Below are 17743 nucleotides of genomic sequence, written 5' to 3'. Positions count from 1 at the left end.
AAAGTCTGATATGGTTTAAAGTGAGTACTTTATCCCATACATTTGTTTATAAACATTACAAAAGCAAAAGAAACATTTCAGGGAGTACTAATTCCTACTTTATTATCTAGTTTTTCTTCAGGGAAAATTCCAGAAAAATAAGCTATTGGTAAACAAACAATTATGTTCGGCTCCAGAATTAATATCTGCAATCAAAATGTCAGAAAGATGTGTAACACTTGTTCTTTAGGACATCGAACTATTCTATGACTCTTTAATAATTAAACTAGTAAAGCATGGTGGTATAAGAATAGACAGAAAATAAGGATAGGAATAAATATGCAAAGCTATGGCAATATATTAAATGAAAAAGAAACAGAATAAAATGGAAAGATAATAAATTGCTTAATACAAACTCTATTTTGCAAAATAAAATTTTCTTTATTAAGTTTCCTCCGTTAAGCTGTCTAATTCACTTTTTGCACAAAAATGAAATCCTGTATGAATTAAAAATAAACTCGAAATCAAAGCATGTGACTTTAAGTAATAAAACTGGGGACTCATATATTTTTTATATTTAATATAACATGGGGAAACGTGTACTTGAATTTTGCTTATGGAAGTTTGAGTTACTGAAATTTTCTAAAATGAAATGACAATACTTACCAAAAAATTAATATAACAAACTTTTTATACTGCAATTTCATTTCTATAAATGTATCCAGAAAATATGTGTGTGTGTGTGTACAGACACATTAATTTATTCATCAATCATAATGATACCCCAAACCATTGACTGGAACTCATAGGTCTAATAATAGATGAACCATTATATTTATGAAGAAATAATTTCAATCATATTTCAAGTCTTGTCTTTGGAGCAAAACATTTTTGCCACCTTATCCCTAATGTGCTTGGTCTTGACCCCATAGATAAAGGGGTTGAGGAATGGTGGGACCAGTAGGTAAAGACTGGACAAGGTGATGTGTACATGTGATGGGATATAAGATCCAAATCTGTGACTAAAAAATGAAAAAAAGGCAAGAAGATAGAATTGGAAGAAGACACATATGTGGGGAATACATGTATTAAATGCCTTAAGTCGTGCCTCTTTCAGGGGCAAGTGAAAGACAGTGATAAATATTTGAATATAGGAGAGGGTGATGAAAATGAAGTCAAGCCCACCAACAATAAAAGCTCCAAGGATACCATAGAACTTATTAATGTAAACGTCTTCAGTGGCAAGCTTCACAAGGGCCATGTGTTCACAGTAAGTGTGGGATATTAACTTGGTTCGGTAAAGTTTCAGACGACATTTTATAAGCAGTAGGCATGGAATTACCAGAATGGCAGGCCGCAATGTCACTCCAACTACAATACATGTGACTAGTTGTTGAGTGAATACTATAGCATGCCTCAGAGGATAACAGATTGCTACATAGCGGTCCAGAGCCATGGCTAGCAGGACTCCTGATTCAATACCTTGAAATGTGTGGATGAGCCACATCTGAAAGAGGCAAACATCAAAATATATCTCTGGCAAATGGAACCAAAAAATACCAAGCATCTTGGGCACAATGCTGGTGCTAAGTGAAATGTCTGTGGCTCCTAACATGGCCAGGAAGACATACATGGGCTCATGGAGGCTTGGCTCAGAATTGATGATGATCAAAAGTAGAGAATTTCCAATCAAAGCAATGATGTACATAGCACAGAGTGGAATCCCAATCCAGCATTGTACAGATTCCAAACCGGGGATCCCAGTAAATGTCAGTATAGAGGGCATGAACAAGGTACCATTTGTGATAGGCAGGGCCATTCAGGGGTCTTCTTAGAAAGGGAAGAAAGTTTGCCAAGCTGTGATTCTCTGTACTTTTATATACTTTATGCTTATCCAATCACAAAGTTATTGAATAGCAGAATTTAGGAGAGTCAACTCCATCAGCTTACTTATCTTTTTTAAAAGAATGAAAAAAATGCCAATATAGAGACCCACAGAAAGGTTCACCAGTATGCACTTTAGCAAATCATCCACCAACACTCAGTGTGAAGACTTTTGGACATCAGATCTGTGAAGAGACCAATATAATCAACCTGCTTAGTGGTGCTTTCCTTCTTCCCCAACTCCATTTTCTCTTTCATCTTCCAACCTGTTCGTGGAAAGCAGAAATATAAATATGTATATTTGGAATTATATTTTAGACAGAGAAATACAAACATTTATTCTAGCTTTAGCCAGAAGTTTTCAGATATGGCACTGCTGCAAGTTTCAGACTCCATTCAGTAGACAGTGGCAGTCACGTAATTCTGATGTATTACCATACCAGTTATGATACAGGAGACAAGTTGTATACACAAATTCTTGAGTTCATATAAGCACCCTAAACCTCTCACACCAGGATCTTTTTCACACATTGGAGGGTAAAGACAAATTTAAACTGTTTATATGTATATATAAATTTAAAATTAAGGAGATTTAAGAGTACCTGGTTTAGGAGAAGAGGGACCTCAGGTTGTGTCACCAGGGGAACCATGAAGAAGATGTTGAAGTGGTTAGAAGTCAGGTTAAGTAAGTGAGTTTGGAAGCCTGGATCTCCATATGGAGGCAGAGTTAACAGATATAACCCTTATATAGAAATCAGGATACTTACCGCTGAAGGAAAATAGAAAGCTGTATTTTTTTTTTTATCTTCTGGGAAAGTTGACACAAGAAAAATATGATGGGATGAGACTATTTGAGAATTCTCCACGAAATTCCATGGGAAATAATTGAAAAACAAGTTGAGGTGGAAATGCCTTGGGAAGCAGCAGAAATAGAGAAGCATCCAATACAAAATTCTGATTGCAATATAAAGGCTGTGGCTGGGACACTTAACAATTTCTAGTAACGCTATACCAGCAAATAACTATGGTTCAATTGCAGGGCTGATAACACAATATTATGCATCAATTTTTTTTCTTTTATGTGAGTGCAGAGAGGTTATGCAAGTGATTAATTGTCTAGGTCTTAATCAAGGTGATCTATAAGTTTTATAAGTGGTGTGCTAAGCATTTCTAATATTTCTCCATAACTCAAGTCATCACATCCAAATACTATTCTGTGTTCTTTCCTGGCTCCCAGTCACCATAATAATCACAGATTTAAACTCTGGAATGTTTTGGAGATCATTATATTGTTAGAGCCCAGAAAACCAATATCCCTACATACAGCACTTTAACACTGTGAACTAAAGAAGGAACCTCAGGGTTTCTCTGACATCCTCCAACCTTTCCTGTCTTTCACTTCTTTGTCTTTCCTAAAGCATGGGATGAGTTTATTCTCCGAAGTTACCTTATTTACCTAGAAACCAGACCCCTAAAGAGGAACACAATTGCCTTCAATCCCTTCCCTGAAATTAATTAACCAGCAAAGATTAAAATTCATATTACAGAGGAAGACACTGAAAATTAAACACCACACCTGGAGCCCAGATGAACTTCATCTCAAACTATTGTCTCTTCTCAGGTTCCGTTCAATTTCTCCTCTCCTCTATAAAGAAGGATATATAAGCATCTATACTTAATTGAGTTGTTAGGTAATCACTCTTCTTAGATTTCTCCATGCTGATGCATGTTGATAAAAATTCGATGTCTTTTTCCTATTAATTTGTCTTCTGTCAATTCATTTTAACAGTCATAGACTTGAACCTTCAGAGGGATAGTTTGGACTGCCCTACACACTCATGATCCTTCTCTTTTTCAAGTAAAACATCTGCAGATCTAAATTAATTCTCCAATAGTGGGATCCTAACTGCCCTTAACATTTCAAACTTCCAAAGCAGATTCTTCATCATTACAATTCTTTAATTGTAGTTCATAGAATTTCAAAGTCAGACTCTAACAAAAATATACTTATACTCTTCATGTTTGCGATTTGGATTTTTTCTGGAGTCTACATTCATTAACTGTACATGTACTTCAAGATGTACTATTTACCTCCACTTGAACTGTACACATTCCTAACTATAACTTACTCAATTTCCAGAAGCAGCCGTGAGAAGTGACTGGCACAGGGAAAGGTTGCTCTTTGCTGGTCCCAGCTATGAAATATTTGTGGCTTGTAACATAATTTTCCCTGATTACCTCTCTAATTCATTAGCCTCTCTCTAATCCTGAGAGATATTGTCTTTTCCCTGGGGCGAAGATGGAAATTTAAAGCCAGAGGAATAGATGCCATTTCTAAGGGTTATCTTCTTGCTCAATCCCCTGGGGGCCTGGCATATGGCCAGGAGATGGCAGCATTGAAGCATCTTCTGTTAGTAAAACGTGCTCCTGTCTCTCAGAGCTGCAGAGATAGGGTTTATATTGTTCTCACCTATGTGACAGAGAAAAGGGACACTAAAATAAGGCAATCCATCGACTGAGATTCCATTTCATCTCTGAGCAAATTGGACAGCCTTATTGTATGCTTGATAAGGAAAGGGAGTTGAAAACAAAACAAATATTGTATCTTAGATTTACTCTTGACAATCAAAGGACTTCCAGAAGGCATTTCAGTGATCCAAGGAAGAAGGAGTGTGTTTGGAAGTGGTAGGCAGGACAGGGTTTAGAGTACAGTAATCCCTGTAAGGAGTAAGACTTACTAAGAGAAAGGGAAGAAAATCAATTATGCACAGATGATTTTTGTCCTATTTTAAAAGACAGAAAATTAGGAAGACAGGCCTTCCTAGAAAAGTATATCATAGGCTTTTTTTTTTTTTTTTAACAATCTCTTGATCCCAAGAAGTTCCCTACTCTTAAATATCTTTAATATAGAGTTTAGTTTAAAATACGTATATTTTTTCACTTCGTTCTTTTTTCTTATGTAAAATAAATTGATGCAGAAAAACACAAACCAGAGAACCTAAACAAATGGATTAATTCCTGGAAACATACAAGCTCTCAATATTGAGCCAGGAAGAAATTTAAATTCTAAGTAGGCCATTTTGGAACCAATAACAAGTTCCAAAATTGAATCACTAATAAAAAACCTACCCACTAGTAAAAGCCCTGGACCAGATAGATTAACAGCCAAACTCTACAAAGAAGTATAAAAAGAGCTAGTACTCATCCTACTAAAATGATTCCAAAAAATTGAGGAGGAGGGACTAATCACTAACTCATTCTATGATGTTAGATTCATTCTGATACTAAAACCTGGGAGAGACACAAGGAAAAAAGAAACCTTCAGGCCAATATCTCTAATGAACATAGAGGCAAAAGTCCTCAACAAGATACTAGCAAACCAAATCCAGCAGCACATCAAAAAGCTGATCCACCAAGATCAAGTACATCTTATTCCTGAGATGCAAGTTTTGTTCAACATGCACATAACAAGAAATGCAGTTTATTACATAGTCAGAACTATAACAAAACCACATGATTATCTCTATAGGTACAGAAAAGTCTTTTCATAAATTCAACATCTCCTCATGTTAAAAGTCTTCAACAAACTAGGCATTAAAGGAACATACCTCAAAATAATAAAAACTGTCTATTAAAAACCTACACCCACCATCATACTAAACAGACAAAAGCTAGGAGCATTCCCTTTGAGAACTGGAACAAGACAAGGATGCTCACTGTCACCACTCCTATTCAACAAAGTATTGGAAGTCCCAGCCAGAGCAATCCAGCAATAAAAAGAAACAAGAAACAAAAGGGATCCAAATAAGAAGAGGGGAAGTCAAACTATCTCTCTTCACCCACAATATGATTCTATACCTAGAAAACCCCATAGTCTCTGCTCACAAGCTCCTAGAACTGCTAAACAACTTAAATAAAATTTCAGAATACAAAATCAGTGTATACAAAAATGAGTAGAATTTCTTCACATCAACAACGTCCAAGGTGAGAGCCCAATACAGAATGCAATTCCATTCTAACTGCCAGAAAAAGAATAAAATACCTAGAAATACAGCTAACAAGGGAAATGAAAGATATCTACAATGAGAATTAAGAAATACTGCTCAAAGACGTCAGTGATGACAGCAACAAATAATAAAACATTTCATGATCATGGATAGAAAGAGTCAATATTGTGAAATTGCCATATTTCCCAAAGCAGTTTACAGATTCAATGTTATTCCTATCAAATTACCAATGACATTTTTCACATAATTAGAAAAAAATTCTAAAATTCATACGAAACCCAAAAAGAGACTGAATAGCCAAAACAATCTCAAGCAAAAGAACAAAGTCGTGGAGTCACACCATGTGACTTCAAACTATACTCAAAGGTTACAGAAACCTAATACAGGTACAGAATTAGAATCATAGACCAATGGAACAGGTTAGAGAATTCAGAAATAAAGCAGCATGCCTACAACCATCTGATCTTTGATAGAGTTGACAATATGAGTAATTGGTAAAGGATGTTCTATTCAGTAAATAGTGCTGGGATAACTGGCTAGCCATATGCAATCCTCTGCATCTGTTACAGAAGATTGCATATGGCTAGCCAGTTATCATACCACCATTTATTGAATAGGATATCCTTTACCATATATAAAAATCAACTCAAGATGAATTAAAGTCTTAAATGTAAGACCTCAAATCTAGGAAATACTATCTGGACCTCAACCTTGGCAAAGATTTTATGATGAAGGCTCCAAAGGCAATTGCAGCAAAAACAAAAATAGACATAACTATACTAAAAAGCTTCTGCACCACAAGAAAACCATCAACAGAGTAAGTAGAGAAGCTACAGAATAGGAGAAAACATTTGCAAAATATGCATCCAAGACAGGTATAATAATATCCAGAATCCATAAGGAGCTTAAACAAATTGACAAGCAAAAGACCACTCCATTGAAATATAGGCAAAGAACATGAACAGATGTTTCTCAAAAAAAGACATACATGGGGCCATCAAGCATATGAAAAAATGCTCATCACTAATCATTAGGGAAATACTAATCAAAACCACAATGAAGTACTATCTCACAGCAGCCTGAATGGTTATTATTAAAAGGCCAAAAAGTAATAGATGCTGGTGAGGTTGTAGAGGAAAAAAGGATGCTTATACACTGTCAGTGAGAATGTAAATTAGTTTAGCCAATGTAGAAAGCAGTTTGAAGATTTCTCAAAGAACCTGAAACACAACTACCATTCAACCCAGCAAGCCCATCACTGGATATATACCTAAAGGAATATAAATTATTCTACCAAAAAGATGCATATACTTGTATGTATATCACAATGATATTCATAATAGTGATGATATGAAATCAATCTAGATGCCCATCGATAGTGGGCTCCTTTAAAAAAGAAACGTAGTGCATGTACACTATGGAATACTATGCAGGCATAAAAAGAAAGAGACCATATCCTTTGCAGCAACATAGATGGAGCTGGGGGCCATAATTCTAAGTGAATTAATGCAGGAACAGAAAACAAAATAACACATGTTCTCACTTATAAGTGGAAGATAAACTTTGAGTACACATGGCCACAAAGAAGGGAACAATAGACATCAGCATCTACCTACGGTCAGAGGATGGGAAAAGGATGAGGGTTGAAAAACTACTTATTGGATATTACATTCACTATCTGGGTGATGCAATCATTTGTACATCAAATCCCAGTGATATGCAATTTCCTGTGTAAAATACCTACACACATACCACCTGAACCAAAAATAAAGTTTAAAAAAGGAAAAAAAAGAAAAGAAAATATTGATCAATCCCCAAAGGAAAAAAGAAAAATCTACAGGGTAGGAAAATTTAACATAGCTCTCTTTGTAGCTGAAAAAACAAGACAATAATGAAGTTTTAAAAATTCTACAAAGATCGTATTTACACGTAGAATATACACTTGAATGTAAGAAATGGAGCTGTACCTTTTTTTTATTTATTGCATTTTAGGTTTGGGGGTACATGTGAAGAACATGCAAGATTGTTGCATAGGTGCATACGTGGCAGTGTGATTTGCTGCCTTCCTCCCCTTCACCTATATGTGGCATTTCTCCCCATGCTATCTCTCCCCAACTCCCCACCCCACACTGTCCCTGCCCTATTTCCCCCCAGCTGACCCCAGTGTGTAATGCTCCCCTCCCTGTGTCCACGTCTTCTCATTGTTCAACACCCGCCTATGAGTGAGAACATGCGGTGTTTGATTTTGTGTTCTTGTGTCAGTTTGCTGAGAATGATGGCTTCCAGGTTCATCCATGTCCCTACAAAGGACGTGAACTCATCGTTTTTGATAGCTGCATAATATTCCATGGTGTATATGTGCCACATTTTTCCTGTCCAGTCTATCATCGATGTACCTTTATGGTCATTGCCTTCATGAACATTGCCTTATCCTAAATTCTAATCATAGTTCTTAAAGAATGAAATAATAAATATTTGCTAAGGAAACTAAAATACATCAGGAGATATTTTTACTGTGAATATAAAAAAACCTGCTTATCTTCTGTTAAACTGAGTTGTTTGCCAAGTACTACATCAGGAATATATTCACTTATCATTTTTTGCCAAATATATTATACAATTAAAAAATGCACATATAGCATAATAACTAAAAAACTATGTAACCCGTCACACTGTTTCTTGAGGGAAAGTTCAATACAATTGAATCACACTTCTTCTTCACTTCCACAATATTTCCCACCCTCCTTCCAGAGATAATCAATATCCGATGCCTGGTGCAGATTCTCAGAAACTATGTGCACAACTTTATTTTGAGGTGAAGTCTCTTTTATACCTTAAAAAAGGTAATATGAACCCAGATCTTCAGCATGGAACAAATTTGACCTGGAAAGAAGACCAAAAGGCAACTAAGAAGCCATAGAGATCTGTGTGCTGACTGGGACCTATCTGAAATCAGCGGACCAGGTGCTGTTCTCCATGTGGAGAATGCTTCAGCAGACTGACTGGGGTTTCTTTAGCAGATAACACTGGACAGGGTCAACATTGTTATAGAAACTAGTAATATTATGATGAGCCGTAATTGTCCTTTTTATTAATTACAGGTTTAAATGGTTTGAAATGCTAATCCAGTCTAATTATGACATAAATTCATTTAATTTTTTTCCTTTATGTGATGTGCATTTTAAAGATCTTTGTTGTTTGCTTTTCCTCATACTCTGGAGAATGAATAAAACCGTGTATTCATTAGGATATACAATGCAGTTTTTTTCTGATAGACCTATGTTGAAATTTTTCTTTTCAGTTGATTTTTTCTAATATAGGTGTTTTTTCTCTTTTCATTTAAATAATTGGGTGCATTTTTATACCAGATACTTTGAAATGCATTTTTTTCATTCACTCATGATTAATCTATAGTTATCATCATATTCTGCTTGCTTTGGTTTCGGATTTAGGAATATCACATACTATCTTCATTCTTTATCCTTCATGTACACTAATTTTTCTGAAAGAATTCATATATTTGTGAATTTTTTTCTTTTGGGAGAATGACTCCTCATTAATTATACATTCTGCATTATTGATGCCACAACTAGTGAAATATGTAATGCTCTAATTTGGAATTAAAATGATTACTTTAATTATTAAGCTTTGCTTATCTAATTCAACAATTTTTAATATGTCTGTCTATCAGCTAACATGTTGTTTTACCTTTTGTCATTGTATTTTTGATTTTTTTCTAAGTATAGTTAATGTTTACATAAACTTTATTTAAAAAACAAACATTATCACTCAAAGTTATTTCTACATCATTGACAAGATTTTCCCCAAAATTATATGCATCTGTTTGCTCTTGAATTGTATGATTTTTTACATCAGAATGTTTTACTATATTATTTCTTTCTTTGACCATGCATCTTTTCAAAATTAGTGATTCAGATGACTCTGTCAACTTGAGTCTTAAAAAAATAAAAATCATTTGTTTGGTTCTAAGTCTTTACTAGAGCCTCTATTCAGAAGGCGGTTTCTTATGTGCCAGTTCTGTGTTTAGTTAATATATTATTTCAGGTTTGCATAATGATTATTTCAAGTCTTTACCTTTGTTTTACCCTGATAATATTGGAATAAAATCTCTAGCATGCAGGTTTTCTGTAGGGTAAGATTGAATATTACCTTAGATCCTCCAAATGTGTTGCTTTTGAATACCATTAATTGACACAAAGAAAATGTTTATTTTGTTCATTATTCAATGTCATTTTTACTTATATTCTAAGAAATCTCAAGGATTGTCCTCTGTATTGCTGATAAAGGGTAATAAGATACAGTTTTTGTACTCAAGATGCTTTCAGTGGGTAACAGAATGTGTCTGTACGTTCAATTACAAAAGAAACTTACAAATTTGAGTAAAACTCAAATTAGGTAAAAATCTTTAAAATTGTGTGGTTCCAGAAGGATACTTGATATGTAAGTCCAGATCACTGATTTTATTTTCCTAAAAGTGATATTTGTGAATATTCCAAATATTTTTCAATTTTTGTTTGCATTTTCTCCTGTGTAAATTCCTCAGTGTTTATGGTCATTAGTTGCATTACATAAGTTGTATGTTGCAGACATTGGTATTACTGATTTTATATTTTTTATATTGATAAGCATTTCAGAAAAAGTAGATAAATGATTCCAAATTTATCAAAATATACATTCAAAGCAAATATTAAAAAGTGAGGCATAGCTAGAATTACAGGTATGTGTTGAGCTAGTGGTTTGAGAAGCTTATCTGTGACTTTCATTACATTTAGTTTTTACTCAGAACCAATCCTGAATCTCTCTAAGAGTCACTAATGATCAAGTTACTTTTTTGAAGAAAAGCACCCTCAGAACATGGTCACGAATTTGCTTGGTCTTCACTCCATAGACAATAGGGTTGAGAAAAGGTGGGACTAACAGGTAAAGATTTGACAAGAGGATATGCACATATGGTGGTATGTGTGAACCAAACCTGTGTGTAAAGAAAGAGAAGAAGGCAAGAAGGTAGAACTGCAGGAAGACACAAATGTGGGCAATGCATGTATTGAAGGCTTTGAATCGTGCCTCCTTCTGGGGCAGTTGAAAGACAGTGATAAAAATTTGGACATAGGACAAGATGATAAAGATTATGTCAAACCCTAGGATTGCAAAAGCAACAAATAGGCCATATATCTTGTTGACTCGGATATCTTCAGTAGCCAGCTTCACAATGGCCATGTGCTCACAATAAGAGTGAGAGACGACTGTAGTTCGGTAATATTTAAGACAGCATTTGATGAGCCCTATGGAAGGTATTATAAGAATGGCAGCCCTGAATGTCACCCCAAATCCAATATGAGTTAAGAACTGCTGGGAAAAGATGGTGGCATGTCTCAAGGGGTTACAAATGGCCACATAGCGATCTAGGGCCATTGCCAGAAGGATACCTGATTCAATTGCCTGGAATGAGTGAATAAGCCACATTTGCAGAAGACAGGCATCAAAAGATATCTCTGGCAAATGAAACCAGAAGATGCCTAACATTTTGGGAAGAATACATGTGCTAAGTGCAATGTCTGTTGCTGCCAACATGGCCAAAAAAATGTACATAGGTATATGGAGGCTGCTTTCATATTTGATTATAACTAAAATTAGAGAATTTCCAAGCACACCAGTAAGGTACATGGCAGAGAAGGGAATCCCAATCCAACACTGCACTGACTCCAGACCAGGAATCCCAATTAGTGCAAACGCAGAGGGCATGAAGACTGAGCCATTGAATGTCAGCATGATTTGTTCAGCAGAATCAAGTAGTAGATTTGCTGTTTCATCTTCTATTCTCTGTTGAGCCTTGATGAATTAAAAATAAAATATATGTTAATTTATTTTAGGAAAATATATTTTAGTTATATTAGGAGTGTATCATGTTACATTTTCTATTCTAATTAATCCTCTCTAATTTTATGTCTCCTTTTCGAAGTCACTGAAAGATAAACACCAGGTTCTGTTTCTCTATGCCTTAATCATTTTCAATGGGCAAATTTAAATGGATTAAATGGCTTCTTTCTGGTTCATGACTACTAGGTCAACAGTATTTTATATTTGCTACTCATCATATGTGCTTTCTCTGTGACCTAACAATTGAAATTATTAAAAAAAAAAATTAATGCAGAGCAAAGAACTTTAAAACTAGACTTTATCTTTATTAGCCATAAAGAAAAGATCCACAGTGCTGGTAGATACACAGTGATTATGTCTTCTGATCATAATCAAAAGACAAGTTTGACTGAAATGTCTTTTACTTTTGCAATTCACTGGCTGTTTTTTTTTTTTTTCAGGTTAGTTTTTTCATAGTCTGATTCTTCTCATATAGACTGTGAAAATTCTTTCCACCTAATTTTCCAAACTTTCAATGTCTTCTCAAAACCCAATCATATATCTTATACCTTGTCCTGTGGGTTCACCAACAAAATTAATTCCTTATTTTTGATTTGTGGATCTTTACTTCAGCAATTCCTATCAAAGCTTGTTTTCTTCTACCATGCTCTGCCATGTGCACATCTCTTGTATTTAATATCAAGTGCCAACCTATGCCCTCTAATTTTTCATTACCTGGAAATAGGCATCGTTATCTCTATAAGCCTGAACAATCATCTCTTCTTAACAACTTGAAATCACACGAAACTCTCTAAGAAATGTTATTTCTTTTTCTTTACTTAAAGCTTTATACATCTATACATCTTCTAACCACTAAAATACAATGATTTCTGTAGAGGTGAAGAATTTCTTTGCCACATTATTTTGCATAGGACTATTTCTATCCTCTTTTCTGTCTCTGTCCTTCACTGGTAACGCCAACATGTAACACTCCAGGCTTCCAGAGCCTCCTATCTCTGTTATTACCAGGGGACAAGTTTCAGTGTAGAGTGACTTTGCCATTTCATCATCCAAACTTAAAGCGCTTTTTATTGTCTGAATTAATCTCTGCTTCAAGAAATATTTCCACCACAAAAAATGTAAAATATTGAATAATTTGCATATTATCTGTATTTTCTTTTAGTAATTGCAAAACTCACTTTCTGAAATCATGTAGGTAGACTGTGAAATAGATAAAGACAGTAGAGGGACTAACAACAACAAAAAACATCTCACCATCCTACTGGCCTCATCACCTTTCAATTGTCTATTTGTTTAATTTTTTTTCTTTTTCCCCTGATATACTTAGATTGTTTCTGGGACACTAAAGAGAACGTATAACTTATCTCCTGTAATTGCAAAAATATCTCTTTCTTTCAATAAACTTATCCAAGAGACAAATTAGATGTTTATTATTTAATGATTTTTAGTAACAAAGATTTATTAAGTATCCACTATGATCCAAATATTGTTTGAAGCAATTGAGAAACAAAGATAAATTTATTTATTTCATATTTATTAGTTATCTACATTTTGCTGAATGTTCGGACTTCAAAAAGTAGCATGTACCATTTATTAAATATGTGTTAAATATCATTTACTCAGTTAAGAACTTTTAATATTTTACATTGTTTTATCATTCTTAACTTATGAGATTAACATAATAAGTTGATTATGTTAATGAAAGCCTAAAACTTCTTGTTATAAGTAAATATACTTGGATCAAAATTTCATGCTGTATTTACCCAGAAATAACAAAATAAGCAAATCTGTATCCTCTAAGGTTTTATAAATATAATTCAATAAATAAGGATTATGAGAAATATACATCAGAGTGCAATTACATCAGGCTGGGTGATGTAAAAATATACAAAATATTTTCGTCAGTGAGATTGTTAAGATTCTGGTAGGCATTACTCCCCTATCACTTTAATTTACTACACAGGTATAGGACACACATTACAGAACACATTTATTATATGCTACCTGTTTAATGTATGTCCACTTTTTGAACAACATACCATCCAAATGTAAATCAAAAATAAAAGTTTATGTCGCTTCAACCATTTAAATGGAATTTCCCCTGATCCAGGGCACTCTAAAATTTGACCTGAAAGCCTGGTTGAGGCCATGAAGAGGAGTGGGGGTCTATGGGCATGCCTCATTATATCTCTCCAGCATTGACATCAGCACAGATCTTAAGTCTAATAAGAAATATTTACAATCTGTTCTCTCTCAAGCCTGCTTGCTACCCAGAGGCTTCATCTGCATGATAAAACTTTGATCTTTATAACCTCTTACTACAACCTAGATGTTCTTTCTAATTGCCAATTAGAAAAATTTTAAATATACCTATAACCTGGAACCAGCCCCCATTTCTGGACCTAACCAATGTATTTCTTAAATGTATTTTATTGAAGTCTCATGTCTCCCTAAAATGTTTAGAACCAAACTGCACCCAGACTACATTGAGCACATGTTTCTCAGGACCTCCTGAGTACTGTATCCCAGGCCATGGTCACTCATATTTGACTCAGAATAAATCTCTTCAAATATTTTACAGAGTTTGACTCTTTTTGTTGACACATATTCTGGATAACAATCTCTGATTTGGCTCAAAAATATATATTATTGCCTTTATCAGAAATATTGTTTTAATTTAACAGGGCCACATGAGTAATAGTTGAGCTGGAGACTCCTTGAAAGGTAGCATACAAATTCAAGCTCTGACAAAGTATATACTGAGTAGTCAGAGAAAAGACAGCAAAAAGAGATGATGAAGCAAGTGAACAAAATAGCAAGTAAATAAAATAGAAAATCATGCATTCAGTCAAAAAGCCCACAGATCCTGTCCAGAAAATAATGACCTTTCTTCTGGATAGTTTTTCATTTCCATTTCTATTTCCACCTCCACTTCCACCTTCTATTAGCCCTAATTCATTTTTCTAGGGCAGGTTTTCTCAATCCCAGGACTGACATTTTAAGCCAAATAAATTATTTGTTGTGGGAGACATCATCTGTACTGTAAAAGGTTTAGCAGCATCTCTGGCTCCTATCCATTGAATGCCAGTAGCACTTCCTTGTAGCAACAATAAAAAGTGCCTTCGGGCATTGCCAAACGTCCCTTGGATGCATGGAGAGGGACATATCTCTGGTTGCTAATGGTTATAATGTAAGATTTCACATTAGAGGGGAAAATAAGCCCTTAATTAAATGAAGATTGATGAATTTATATATCTTTAATCAAACTGGGCAGAATAAAACTGGTTATCGAAGGAAATAATTCTCCAGTAGATATTGGCCAGATAAAGGAGATAGAGAAGGACATTCCTTAAAGACAAAATAGTTTGTATAAAATCACAGAAGTACGAAACATATGCTGGGAATACATATCAATAATTATTTTACTAGGTAAATTAGTTCATAAGCAGAAATAGTAGTTGGGCAAATGTAAAAGGAAATAATCAAATATAAAGTTACTATTTTAAGCCAAGTAATTTAAAGTTTGTAGGTGGTAGGGCAGAACTTTGGCCTTTTAAAACTCATATCTGCTAGCAGGTTAGCAAATGACTTTAAGGGAATGAAAGCTAGGGCATAGTCAGATCTTGTTAGAAAGGTGTCTGTGATAGTCCGGATGGGATATTATAAAGTAATGTGACAATAGTGAAGGATTTACAACAAAGCAAAATCTGTGAGCACTCACTGCCATGATGTAAGGGTAAAATTGAGAGATGAAGCAAAAAACGTTCTTGGACTGAGAATTACTGGACTGGCTAAGAAAAGGCAGCCTGGGGAACAACTTTGTTTGCACAAATACGCATATGTTTAAAGGAAGAAGAAAGCTTTCTGAAGCCCTTGAAATTCATGACCCAAAGTAAACACTCTAGAAACTTCATCTTGGCTGTGTGAATAAACCCTGAATAACTACCACTTTGATACAAGCTAATTCCCAGGATCTAAAAATACTAAAGGATTTAGGAATATAAATTTATACTCCTTGCTAGAGTTAATCCACACTATCTATAATATCAAAAATCTCATCTCTTTATGTCATCTTTAAAGTTGAACTCTGCCTGAAACCCACCCATGACAGAAAACTCTCTCTCTCTTTTTTTTTTTTCTGAGATAGTGTGCCACATGGCAGGACTGCTTCCAGTGTCAACTAGGTCTTCTTTATATAAAGCCCCAAACTGCCTCCCCCTTAATTTCTCATAAAGGTCTGAAATCTACATTTTAATAATAGACACCAGTCATAGATAATGGCAGTGAATTCTACAGAACCTGAAGTCAGTCAAGAGAGGTCAACTCCTAGACCTGCTATTGCTTGGCTTTATATGCCCTTGAGCCAGTTGTGAAATTCTAAGTACCTCAGTTTCCTCATTGGTAAAGTAGAAAGAGACACATTGCAGAGTGATTATAAAAATTATATGACATAATCCATTTCAAATATTTAGAAATAAACAAAAATGTGTTGATGGTATCAGCTATTATTCTATGAGACTTCATCCTTCTCATCCCTTGAAATAACTTCACATATTTGATGACAACAGTGAGCAGTTCTGCTAAATCTTCCCCAGTCTAGGCATGTAAAATTTTCTTGGCTTTTAGCAAGTAAGATTTCCATTTGTTTATCAGCCCAGATAATCATTCTGTATATGTCCTTCCATTAGTAACTCTCACTTTAAAATTCGTTGCCCAGCATTTCATCAACTGATCCATAAATATTCTGAAAAGCATGAGATATCTGAGACATCATTTTAGAGTTTGAATACTCAACTATTTTAAGATTCTGTTGCATTTGTATCATCCTGGCCTATTGAATCACAGGAGATATATGTTCTCTTTAGACTGAATTCTCCATTTTCCCAAATACAATGCAGAATTTCAAGGTCAAAGACTTACCAGTGATATCAATGGCCATATAAGCAGAAGCCATAGAGTATAGTTTTTTTTTTAATTGATGTTTCAGGCAGTGAACCCTGAGCATTTTGTACTATAAAAGATCCCTTTGGGATTGGGTCTCACAAATCTCTGGTCAGCTTTGAGGACCACTTGGGATAAGAGTGAAACAAGAGGCAGAATATGGTTAAGAACTCAGAAGATTCATTATCTAATTGGGCTCTGTATCTAAAAATCCAAAACGGAAGCAAAAAGACTCTATTTCTTCAGGACTTGAAACCAAAATGAATTCCCTTTTACAAATCCATAAGAGATGTCAGTATCCCATGATGACAATGTCATCACAGCACTTATTTAGAAAAATAATTATTCAATAAAGGGAAATGAAAACATCTTGAAATATTCAAACTAATCAGTGTAGAGGAATGCTGGCAGACACTTACATAAATATTTTTGTAATTTAATTGCAATATGGTAAGTAATTATTTCTCATTAGGTTCTTGAAAGAGGCTGACTTTGAAAAGTGTACCTAGGGCCCCAATCACATTCACTCTCTGAGCCTCTCATGCATCGACTTTGTTGACACAAATCTTTCTTATATCCAAACCAGCCCTCCTCAGATTGTCCCAGTCATGTAAGAATTCTGACACAATGATATGTATTTTTCAAAAATTTTAGTACAGTCATAATGAGGAGGAAAAATAAAGATTAGAATAGAATAGAAATTAATTTAGAATAAATAATAAGCTTTAAGACTAGGCCCCCAAAAAAATTATAAAGAGAAGAGGGGCAAGAAACCTACTCCTCCAGCCTAAATTGCCTGCAGTTAGCTAAAGCAGACCCAGCATAGCCTCCTCCTTCCGAGATAAGGCACCTAAGCATAACTTTGTACCCACAGCCCACAGGCCTATTTCTGCAAAACCTGTTTTCTTCCCCAGTTGCAAGTCATGGGAACAAGATAACCATGGAGAAAGTGTATGTTTTCTGAAGGTTGTAAAATTTGTCTCAAATCGATGTCACTGTCTTTATTCAAACTTTTTTTTCCTGCCTTGTCTTCC

At 34.7% G+C, this 17743-nt stretch overlaps 2 protein-coding genes across 2 annotated transcripts; both read right to left on the bottom strand.

Moving 5' to 3' along the window:
* Positions 1-841: 841 nt before the first annotated feature.
* Positions 842-1798, bottom strand: LOC105720039 (olfactory receptor 52A4-like). The gene has a single exon (XM_012456350.2). The coding sequence runs from the start codon at positions 1796-1798 to the stop codon at positions 842-844; it is 957 nt and encodes a 318-aa protein (XP_012311773.2).
* A 6844-nt stretch (positions 1799-8642) lies between these two features.
* Positions 8643-16726, bottom strand: LOC105720144 (olfactory receptor 52A5). The gene is made up of 2 exons (XM_064365569.1): positions 16689-16726; positions 8643-11720 (listed from the first exon to the last, which is right to left on the bottom strand). Exon 2 carries the CDS (start codon positions 11658-11660, stop codon positions 10710-10712), a length of 951 nt encoding a protein of 316 aa, XP_064221639.1. The 5' UTR covers positions 11661-11720; positions 16689-16726; the 3' UTR covers positions 8643-10709.
* Positions 16727-17743: the final 1017 nt, after the last annotated feature.

The sequence above is a fragment of the Aotus nancymaae genome, unplaced genomic scaffold (assembly GCF_030222135.1).
Source record: "Aotus nancymaae isolate 86718 unplaced genomic scaffold, 86718_ANA_hifiasm-v0.15.2.pri h1tg000059l, whole genome shotgun sequence".
In the NCBI taxonomy this organism is placed as follows: Eukaryota; Metazoa; Chordata; class Mammalia; order Primates; family Aotidae; genus Aotus; species Aotus nancymaae.
Note: the sequence above shows the minus strand (reverse complement) of the source record. Positions and strands in the feature narration are given on the sequence as shown.